The following is an 11,757-nucleotide window of genomic DNA, read 5'->3' as shown; positions in this document are numbered from 1 at the left end:
TAATTAGTATATACTTTATCTAGGCAATATATATCATCCCTAGACATTACATATAATCCCTAGGCATTATATATGATGCCTGGATACTTCAGGCAATATATATATATAATGCCTGGCCACTTTAGACAAGGTATATGATCGAATAGTTATTATATACTTTGCCTAGGCAATATACATAATCCCCAGGGATTATATATAATCGCTAGGCATTATATATAATGCCTGGACACTTCAGGCAAAGTATATAATCGAATACTTATTATATACTTTGCCTAGTCAATATATATAATCCCTTGGCATTATATGTAATGTGTGGCCACTTCAGACAAAGTGTATAATCGAATACTTATCATACACTTTCTCTAGGCAATATATATAATGCTTGGCCACTTCAGGCAAAGTATATGATCGAATACTTATCATATACTTTGCCTAGGCAATATATATAATCCCTAGGCATTATATATAATGGTTGGCCACTTCAGGCAAAGTATATCATCGAATACTTATTATATACTTTGCCTAAGCAATATATAATCCCTAGGCATTATGTATAATGCCCGGAACGAGATAGGCAAAGTATATAATCTTTATTTTGAATATAATGATGCAGCTAAAGAATTTCATGAGAAATTGACGAACAGTTATAGAATTCAACACACGTTTACTCGCTATTTATTACAACATGGCATTTTGATTTGATAGCAAGGAATTACTGCGTAGCCACTGTCCTCAGTGACATCACTTTTTCTCGCTGAATTTCATGAACGGTCAAAATATTCGGTTTACATGTAGCAAACTACAATCTGAAAAAGGTTAATTTTATCACAAAAATATTGAGTAGTATAATCAATTTTTCATTTAGAATTTTCATCACATTTTAAGTCTATAAGAAAATAAAATCTAATACAATTTTCAAGAGATTCATGACAACCGACTTCTCCAAAATCATTTAAACCATTTTTTATTTAACAACAAATTTCTATTTTTGTAATTTTTAGAAATGCCATTTTTTAAAGGTTTTCAGATTTATAAAAAAGGCATTAAATCAGTGCAAGAATAGTTGTTCCTTATTTATACCTGTAAAAATTTGACTACCGATTTTTGGCGGTCGATACCTCCTTCCTCCTTTCCAAATTTGTTTATTTTAGGGAAAAATAAATTCCATATTTTTTCCAAATAGGTCAAAATTAACTAGTGCCCTCGAGCTTTTGAAATTATGATGGGGTTTGAATGAAAAAAATCGGTTTTCGGAAAAATGAAAGAAAATCAGTACATTTTATTAATTTTTTGTAAATTAAAGCTTGAACGCTTCTTAATGAATGTTCAAGGAATAATTCACACTCAATAACTTTTAATGTTGACGCCCCCAACCCCCTTGTATTGTGCCCGGAAATTCTCTACAAAATGCAAAATATCAGTTTTATGTAAATAATGTTGTTTAATTTCAATAATAAGATTTTTAAGTTAAATTAACATCTTTCGCGATTTACATGATGAAAAAATTGTTTAAATGAATAAAAATTGTTTAAACAATTGACAAATATCCTGAAAAAATTACTTTTATAATTCGTTGATTGTGTCCTTAACTTGATAAAAAACTCGGGAAAAATTGTTTAAACCAAAAAAATTGTTCAAATAATTAATTTCAAAATATGTTAAGTTTTTAATATTATTGACATTCATTAACGGTATCATTTATCCCGAAAAATGATGACTTTTTAGTTTTGAATAGATGAGAAAAAATTGTTTAAACAAACAGTAATTAAAAAAAAGATAGTGAAAAAATTATAAAAAATTTGAAACTTTTTGTGACTCTTCGAAATAGTTTCCAGTTGGTCAGAAAATACAATTTATTATGGTAAAAGCAAATAAGAAAAAAAAGTAATTTTTTGGGGATTTGCAACGATGAGCTAATTAAAATCGATATATTTGATATAAAATGTGTATTGTTTAATCTGTCCTACGGTCAAATCTTGAAGTTTAACATATATTTATAAGAAAAAAGACGTTTTTGACAATTTTATTCAGAATCGTCAATATTAGGTGAATCGAGTTGAAACTTGAATTAACTGTTACCTTAAACTACTTGAAAAGTGGACAAAATATTGAATATTTGAGACCAAAAACGCAACTTTCTAAAATTATTTGAGGACAATATTATTAAAAATAATACAAAATTGCATAAACAATTATATTTGTCTACTTGAGTTATTATCACACACTACTTAAAAACATAAAAATAAGTTTTAAAATTCGATAAATCCTGACTTTAAAGGGTTTTTGAAGCACATTGCAAACTATATTTAAAAAGGAATTAAAATAAAATCAAAACATAAATTTTTTTTCAAAAATTGAGTTTAGAAATTTGTTTTTGAAAAATACAAAAATTGGTAAAAATGTTTAGTTCAACCATTTTTTTACCTGCGTCATACTATGAATAATTTAAACAAAAATATATCTTAACATCTTTGAAATAACCAAAGTAAGGAAAGTTAAACAAAAAGGAAAAATTCCACTCAAATAATGGAGAATATTTATTATACACTTTGCTTGGTCTCTTATGGGCATTATATATAATGCCTAGGCAATCTCTATAATAGAGAGTATTACATGCTTTGCCTGGCCTCCGTTGGGGGATTATATATAATGTATAGGGATTATATATTTTGTCGCATTATACACCTTGCCTGTAATATATATACTCCAGGCATTATATATCTTCCCTAGGCATTACATATTATGTCTAGAGATAATATACTTTGCCTGTAACATTTATAATCTAGGCATTATATATCATCCCTAGGAATTATATATAATGCCCGGCACGAGATAGGCAAAGTATGTAATCTTGACTTTGAATAAAATGATGCATTTAAAGAAGGGCATAAATTGACGGCAACTTATAGAATTCAACACAATTAATCATAAAATACAAATGAAAACTTGATTCTTAAATATCACCTCCATAATTTTGTTGTAACGGGTCCCAATAAAAACTTTTAAACAAAAAATTTAGTTTTTCGAGTTTTCGATGCTAATTATGATTTTTGTCTAGTATTTTAAATACAAGTGGTTTATAATTGAAGCCTCCGCAGAAATAATGTTGTATCAAAACATATTTGGTATCCGCGGAGTTCTATGTATATGAGTTTTTCTTTTTACTTTTTTTCAATTCCTGGAACACATACAGTTTCACGAATTTATTATAATGTTTTTTTTTTAATTTGCTGTACCAGGGTAGCAATTCAACGTACTATTTCAAAATTTGGTCATTTCCAGGGTTTTCCGGGTCAAGTTTTTCAATTTTCCGCGGCAAATAAAAGTAACATTCATACTTGCCGCTAAACGTAAACATTCATTTTCATTAATGACATTCATTAGAAACATCTATTAACACAATCGAGGAAAAAATGGCAAAATAAATGAATTTTGAGACAAATATTTAAATTTTACACTAAAAAATATACATTACAAAAAAAAACCAATGAAATAGTTCAACTTTTAGTTGAAAAAATTAATTTTCAAAGAAAAATAACGCATTTTCAAGAGAATAGTGCAATTTTTAAACTAAGTGATGAATGTTCAACAAAAACAGTTGAATTTTAAACCAAAAAGATGAGCGTACACCTGAAAAAATTAATCTTCAACTAAAATAGTTAAATTTTCAATAACAAATTAATTTTTACTAAAAAAGATACATTGTTAACCAAAACTTAAGTCATTTTATTTCAAGTAAAATTTTCAGTTAAAAAAATACTTTCCACGAAAAAAAACTTTAAAAAAAATACTTACATTTTTAAACAAGGTGATGCATTTTCAACCAAATGCAACGATTTTTCAAAAAAATAGTTAAATTTTCAAACAAAGAGATGAATTTTTTCACTAAAGTGATGAATCTTGAACCAAAAAATTACCTTTGAAATACATTTTGTAATTTTCAACAAAGTAGATTGTTATACTTATATTTTCAACAACAAAATTAAATTGTGGCTGAATTTTCACGCAAAAAATTACTTTTCACAAAATTGTTGAATTTTTAAAGAAAGCATGTACTTTCCACCAAAAAAATTATTTTTCTACTGAATAAGATGAATTTTTAACAAACTAGTTGATTTTTCAATCAAATAGTTTAATTTTCAAGCAAAAAATGAAGATAAATCTTCTACAAAAAAAAAAATTGTTAACCAAATACTTAAATTTTTCAACTAAAAAAGATTAATTTTCAATAAAAAATGGAATAGTTAAATTTTCAGTTAAAAAAATTACTTTCCACACAAAAAAACTAACTTTGAACAAAAACAAAAAATTAACTTTAAAAAAAAATAGTTACGTTTTGAAACAAAATCAATCCAAAGATGATTAATTTACTAAAAAAATATCAAATTTGAAGAACAAAAAATAGTAAGTTCAAAACCAAAAAGACAAATTTTCCACAAATAAAGATTTTTAAGCCAAGACAGAAACTGATGCATTTTCATCCAACGAAAATGAAATTTGAAACCTAGAAAATTATTTTTTTTTCTTACGAAAAGATGAAAATTTTAAATAAAAAAGATCAACCTTTAAAAAATGGAAGTTACATTTTCAGTTACAAAAATTAATTTAAAAAAAAAAAAAAAGGTTTTTCCACTAAACAGTTAATTTTTTAACCAGATACATAAGCCTGCAATTAAAATAAATGTTTTTTACCAATGTAGGTTAACTTTTACGGAAGAAGTTGAATTTTAAATTAAAAAATATAAATTTTTTGCAAAATTCCAGCCGTATTTTCAAGATTAAAATATGAATTTTTCTAACAAAAAATAAGTTACTATAAAAAAATTGAATTTTCAATCCAAAAGGGATGAAATTTTAACCAAATAGTTTAATTCTCTATCAAACAATTGCGTTTTTATCCAAGAATGATGAAATTTGTACCAAAACAGGAATTTTTTGTATAAAAAATAAAAAATTTTCTTCAAAAAGTTGAGCTTTCATTCTGAAAAGATTTCAGTTAATTTTTCAACATCAAAATATAAATTTTAAACAAAAATAGTTGAATTTTCAACCAAACAGTTGCATTTTTATTCAGGAAACGTGAAATTTCTTCTAAAACAGATGAATTAAAAAAGAAACTTTAAAAAAGTAGTTAAATTTTCATCCAAAGAAGATTCCACTTAATTTTTTAACACCAAATTAAGAAAAGTAAACAATAAGTTAATTTTCTGCTAAACAGTTGAATTTTTAATCAAAAAGCATGTATTTAAAAAAAATTGTAATAACGTCATCTTTCCTAAATAAAAATGCAACTGTTCGGTTGAAAATTCAACTCTTTGTTTAAATTTAATTTTTGGGTTTTGAAAGGGAACTGAAATCTTTTCTGGATGACAATTCAACTATTTAAACTATATTTTAAATGAAAATGTATCTATTTTAAGAGAAAGTTCATCTTTATTGGATGAAAATACAACTATTTGGTTGAAAATTAAACTACTTTGTTAAAAAGTCCTACTTTCTGGCTGAAAATTTTACTGGTTTGTTGTAAATTTAACTATTTCGAAAAAAATTAATTTTTGTTTAAAATTTATATTTTGTCGTTGAAAAATTAACTGAAATCTTTTCAGAATGAAAGCTCAACTTTTTGAAAAAAATCGGTTGTTTCTTATAAAAAAATTCCTCTGTTTTAGTACAAATTTCATCTTTCTTGGATAAAAAGGCAATTGCTTGATAGCGAATTGAACTATTTTGATAAAAATTCACCCTTTTTGGTTGCAAAAATTCGTCTTTTTGGATTGAAAATTTAATTTTTTTTTGTAGAAACTTATTTTTTGTTAAAAAATTCATACTTTAATTTTGAAAAGTCAATTGGAATCTTTTTTAGAAGAAAATGCAACTATACAAAAATTATTTTGTTTAATAAAAATTCATCTGTTCTAAAAGAAAGTTAATATTTTTTGGATAAAAATGCAACTATTTGGTAGAACATTTATGAATTTTGTTAAAAATTCATCCTTTTCGGTTGAAAGTATGAACTTTTAAATTAAGTTGAATTACTTTGTCAAGAAATCACTTATTTTTTTGAAAGTTTAGTTATTTTGTTAAAAAAGAATCTTTTTTCATTTAAAATTCAACTTCTTCCGTAAGAGTTAACCTACATTGGTAAAAAATGTATTCTTTTATGCAGGTATTTGGTAGAAAATTGAACTGTTTAGTGGAAAAACCTTCTTTTTTTTAAATTTTTGTAACAGAAAATGTAACTTCCATTTTTTCAAGGTTGATCTTTTGAAGTTGAAAATTCTCATTTTTTTGTAAAAAAAAAAAAATAATTTTTTTGGTTTAAAATTTCATTTTCGTTGGATGAAAATGCATCAGTTTCTGCCTTGACTTAAAAATCTTTATTTGTGGAAAATTCGTCTTTTTGGTTTTAAAATTATTATTTTTTGTTGTTTAAATGTTATCTTTTTTTATTGGAATATAAAGTATGGCACATTTTCGTTGAAAATTTATCTTTTTTGGTCAAAAATTTAACTACTTGGTTGAAAGTTGAACTACTCTGTTAAAAATTTTCTTTTTTTGTTGAAATTCATTTTCTTTGTTGAAAATTTAACTAATGCATTTTTTGGGTTGAAGTTTTTTGTTGAAAAGTAAGAATTTTGTTTAAAATTTTCGTTCTTTTTTTGGTTCAGGGTTTGGTTTAAGATCAATGAATGTAACTATAATTTTTTATTGAAAATTGATGTTTTTAATGAAAATACATTTTTTCTAGTTGAAAATTCATCCTTTTTTATTAAAAGTTTAACTATCGAGCCTAAATTAATTTGATTAGTTTTTTTGTTGTTGTTGTTGAAAGTAGGTTTTTTTATTAAACGTAATTTTTTAAAATAAAAATTTAACTATTAAAGTAAAAAATTAAAATATTTTGCTGAAGATCCGTTTTTAGTTTTTTTTTTAAAGAATTAGATTTTTATCAGAATATTTAACTATTCTACTTTTGGTTCAAAATGTATTTTTTTTGCAAGTTAATTTTCTTGTTTAAAAAGTCTTCTTTTCGGTTAAGAATCCAATTATTCGACTTTATTATCTATCATTTTTGTTAGAAATTCATCTTTTAGGTTTGAAATAAAATTAATTGATTGAAAGTTAAATTCTTTCGTTAAAAAATAACGTTTTTGGTTGAAGCTTCATCATTTTAATTAAAATTTTGTCGACAACTTGTGTTAAAAAATTATCTTTCTTAGTTAAAAATTTATCTTTTTTGTAGAAATTCTTTTTCTTGAATAAACATTCATATCTTTGGTCTAAAATTTAACTATTGTAGTTAAAGATTCATCATTTTAGTTGAAAATTCAATTATTCCTTTCACATATTGATGATTCTATTTGAAAAATCATCATTTTGTTTCAAAACGTAACTATTTTTTTTTATTAATTAATATTTTCTTTTTGTCTAAAGTTATTTTTTTTGTGGAAAGTAATTTTTTTAACTGAAAATTTAACTTATTCCAATTGAATATTCTATCGTTTAAGTAGAAAATTCATCTGTTTGGTTAAACATAATTTTCATTAACTGAAAATTTAACTATTTCATTTTTAATGGTAAATTAACCTTTTTTAGTTGAAAATTTAAGTATCTGTTTAAAAATTGATGTTTTTTGTAGAAGATTAATCTTCTTTTTTTTTTTAAATTAATAATTAGTCTATTTGATTGAAAAATCAAGTAGTTTGGTAAAATTTTATCTTATTAAGTAGAAAAATAAACTTTTTGGGTGAAAATTCAAACACTTCGGTATAAAACTCGACTATTTGGTTGGAAATTAATGTTTTTTTGTTAAAAATCAATCCGTTTTGCTGAGGATTTATGTTTTTTTTTAAAAAAAATAAACTTCTTGGTTAAAATTTAATTTTGTTGTTGAAAATTTAACTATAATAATCTACTTTGTTAAAAATTACAAAATGTGGTTAAAATTTCATTTTTTTTTTGGTTTAATTTTCATCACTTTAGTGAAAAAATTGATCTCTTTGATTGAAAATTTAACTATTTTGTTGAAAAATCGTTGTTTTTTGGTTGAAAATTCATCTTTCTGGTATGTGGCCAAATATTAGTATTCCAGTTAAAGACTTACAATTTTAGTTGAAAATTCATCACTTTATTTGAAAAAATGTAAGTATTTTTGTTGTTGTGGAAAGTCATTTTTTAACGGAAAATTTAACTTATTCCAATTGAATGTTCTATAGTTTTAGTTGAAAATCCATCTGTTTCGTTGCGTATTATTTTCGTTAATTTAACATTTAACTATTCCATTTTTTATTGAAAATTAATTTTTTTTAGTTAAAAAATTTAAGTATTTGGTTAACAATTTTTCTTTTTTGTAAAAGATTAATGTTCAATTTTTAAATTGAAAATTGAACTATTTGATTGAAAAATCAATTAGTTTGTTAAAAATTCATCTTATTCTCTAGAAAATTAATTTTTTTTGGTGGAAAATACATGCTTTAATTAAAACTTCAACAATTTTGTGAAAAGTAATTTCTTTGTTGAAAATTTAACTCTTTTGTTGGAAAATCGTTGTTTTTTGGTTGAAAATTAATCACTTTGTTTGAAAATGTAAGTATTTTTTGGAAACTTTTTTTTTTTTGAGAAAAGTAATTTTTTAACTGAAAACTTAACATGAAAATTAATTGAAAATACGCTATTTTTCGTTGAAAATTAATTTTTTTCAACTAAAAGTTGAACTATTTCGTTGTTTTTTTTGTAATGAATATTTTTTAGTGCAAAATTGAAATACTTGTTTCAAAATTAATTTATTTTGCAATTTTTCCTCGATTGTGTTAATAGATGTTTAGAATGAATGTCATTAATTAAAATGAATGTTTACGTTTAGCGGCAAGTAGGGATGTTACTTTTATTTTTCCGGGAAAATTGAAAAACTTGACCCGGAAAAACCTGAAATGACCGGATTTTGAAATCGTCCGTTGAATCGCTACACTGGTATGGCAAATAAAAAAAACCATTATTTATGATAAATTCTTGAAACTTTATATGTTACAGCAAAGTATATAACCAGGCAATATATATAATCCCTAGGCATTATATATAATGTCCAGCAGAAATCAGACAAAATTTTTAATAAATATTTTAAATTTTGGTAATATATAGTTTACAATGTGCACTAAAAGCCATTTAAATATAAAAATGAAATCTCTCGTAGTTTTCGAGAAATAATTAAAAATGCATTTGAAATTTGTTTCTACTAGTTTTCGTTTGCTCAAATATGAATCAAAACTTATTTTTGAAATATCAGCCCCACACTTCCGTTTTATAGGGTTCCAAAAAATCCCATAATCTATCTAAGTATTTCCACTTTATTATCTATCATTTTAGTTGAAAATTCATCTTTTAGGTTTGAACTAAAATTAGCTAATTGTTTAGGTTGAAGATTCATTACTTTAATTAAAAATTAGAGAAAGAGAAAGTTTTAGCGGTTCTTTTTATTTTGAAAATCTAGTAAACATACAATATTTTCTAAACAGAAATACGAGAAAATATTTAATTCATTTAATCCTATCAAAAATTGATGAAAAATAAACACAAACTCACATAAACTCAAGCACAATCATTCAGTAGCCGCTGAATTTGATGCTCATTCTTCGAAATATTAATTTTCACTTGGTAAATTTTGTTCAATTGATCATAAACATTCGCCTCAATGTCTTCGAGAGACTCTTTCATATTGTGCATAAATTTATCCGTCTGTATGCGTTCATCCTCCAACAATTTGTTCACAGTAGCATACTGATTCCGATAATCCATCACCTCTTTCTGCATTATCTCAATATCACCTTGTAAATAATCCAATATTTTTCCCATAGGATTAGTATACGTAATCAATGTTTGTATCAAATTTCTCAAGTTGTCAACGGCTTTTACTATTGATTCGCGATCACGCACGATTCCCGTTTGCCAGACAATTTCCACTTTTCTGTTTGGATTATCGGCACTATTTCTACTCACTAATTCCTGTTCCGTTTTTAAAATCTGTGCAACGAGATATCCATGCTCCTCGGTCACATCAATCTCTTTTCGCGCTGTCGATTCAAAAATCGATCCCTTCTTTGTCTCGATCACCACCATATCTTCAGCCTCATCCTTTTGCTCGGATTTTTCAACAATTATATTGGCCACACTCGCACTGCCACCACCCACATCAATCAAATTAGTTTCACGCAATTTTCCTGAAACTGTATTATCGCGTACCAGTGAATTTTGCACCTTAACCGATTCATCATGCTTCAAAAATTCGGCATATTTCCCCGAATCTAAACGATTTATAAACTCAGTTTGCTTGCCAGAATCCTCATTACTTTGATTTAATTTCGTTAGATTTACAAGTTCATCAGCTTTCGGTATTATATTTTTTGGTTGATGAACTTTTGCAGAATCAGGAGTTTTCTTGATTATCAAATCAGTTGAATCGTTACCTATATCCTTTTCAGGCGGAACTTCAACCGCAGACTGTTCCACTTTTTCCATACTTGCTTCGGTTAAACTTTTGTCTTTCACTGCCGCAGGTTTCGGCATTTTTTTCTCTCTCAATTTTTCCTTTGGTTCCGGTTCCTGCGATTTTACTTTTCTCGTTTTCCGTTTTTCGGACTCGGTCTTTCGCGGCTCTTTATTCGCATGCTTCGCTAATCGTGTCGAAGTGTCCGTTATTGGCTTTTTAGAAGAAGCCTCTTTACTCACGAGTGCCGAAGTCTCGGTTATTAATTTTTTTGAAGAACCCTCTTTACTCGTGGGCTTCTTGGAATCAGATTTTTTCTCTAACCGATTTTTGTAATGCATTATGGCTTCTTTGCTGCTGGTATTCTTGTCCAGAGCTCTTCCAATGGCTTGCAGTAGCTCATTAGTCTTAGTGGGTTCATGACCGGAGATAATTTTTGTCGCTCGTACTGTTAAATTAATTCCAGTGATTAATTTAACAACATCGATTAATTTAGTCAAATAAGCAAGCTTCGCTTCCTTGTCCTTGGCAATGTCCATACTCAATTCTTCAGCAGTAAATAAGCCATCCAGAAATTTAGTTTCTTTGATTATAGCTATAATAATGTCCTGAATGAACCTAAAGGGCGGTTTTCTCAACAACTTTTCCGTAAGTGGAGGCTTTTTAAAGTACTTTCCAAGTAAATCTTGCGTTTTTTTTATTACTTCGGGTTTGACGTCTTCGGACATTGTTGAACAATTTTTACACTCTCGTGTTTAAAGTTTACTGTTCACTGAAGTAAAATTACGATCAACGCTACTGTTTTGACAGATGACTTGTTTCATTTGTTGTGCCGGAAGCCGTTTCTTAGCAACGGCAGCGACGGTCGCTGTCAGATCGAGCTACAAAGCCAGGGGTGGTCAACGCAATGAGGTTCTTTCACTGTCAAGCTAGAGGCAGGTGGCGCCAGGCTTCGTCAGTCCTGTTATGGCTGCCGCACTCACACAACTATACTATTCTTTTGTATAGATGTGTAAATGTAAAGGGAAGAATCTCGCGCTTGATTCAAAATGGATAAGCAGTTTATATCCATCTAATATAAAATAAAACCAGTATACAAATAAATTACATGAATAGGTGTTAGTTTATTCTTTTTAGAAATTATAAATATACTTCTGTAAGATTCTGTTATAATATTCTTTGGATTAAAATGTTCATTGCATAAACCATCACGTGTATTAGGCACAAATGTAGATCTACCAATAGCTTTTAGCCACTTTTTTTTCATAGCTTCATTC

The 11,757-nt window shown here is 26.6% G+C and overlaps 1 protein-coding gene across 1 annotated transcript; it reads right to left on the bottom strand.

Annotated features, from left to right (window-relative positions):
• Positions 1–9,585: 9,585 nt before the first annotated feature.
• LOC117178365 (TRAF3-interacting protein 1) lies at positions 9,586–11,247 on the bottom strand. The gene has a single exon (XM_033369794.1). The coding sequence runs from the start codon at positions 11,206–11,208 to the stop codon at positions 9,586–9,588; it is 1,623 nt and encodes a 540-aa protein (XP_033225685.1). The 5' UTR covers positions 11,209–11,247.
• Positions 11,248–11,757: the final 510 nt, after the last annotated feature.

Source organism: Belonocnema kinseyi, chromosome 8, assembly GCF_010883055.1.
Source record: "Belonocnema kinseyi isolate 2016_QV_RU_SX_M_011 chromosome 8, B_treatae_v1, whole genome shotgun sequence".
Lineage (NCBI taxonomy): Eukaryota > Metazoa > Arthropoda > Insecta > Hymenoptera > Cynipidae > Belonocnema > Belonocnema kinseyi.
This window is presented reverse-complemented; position numbering and strand designations above follow the sequence as displayed.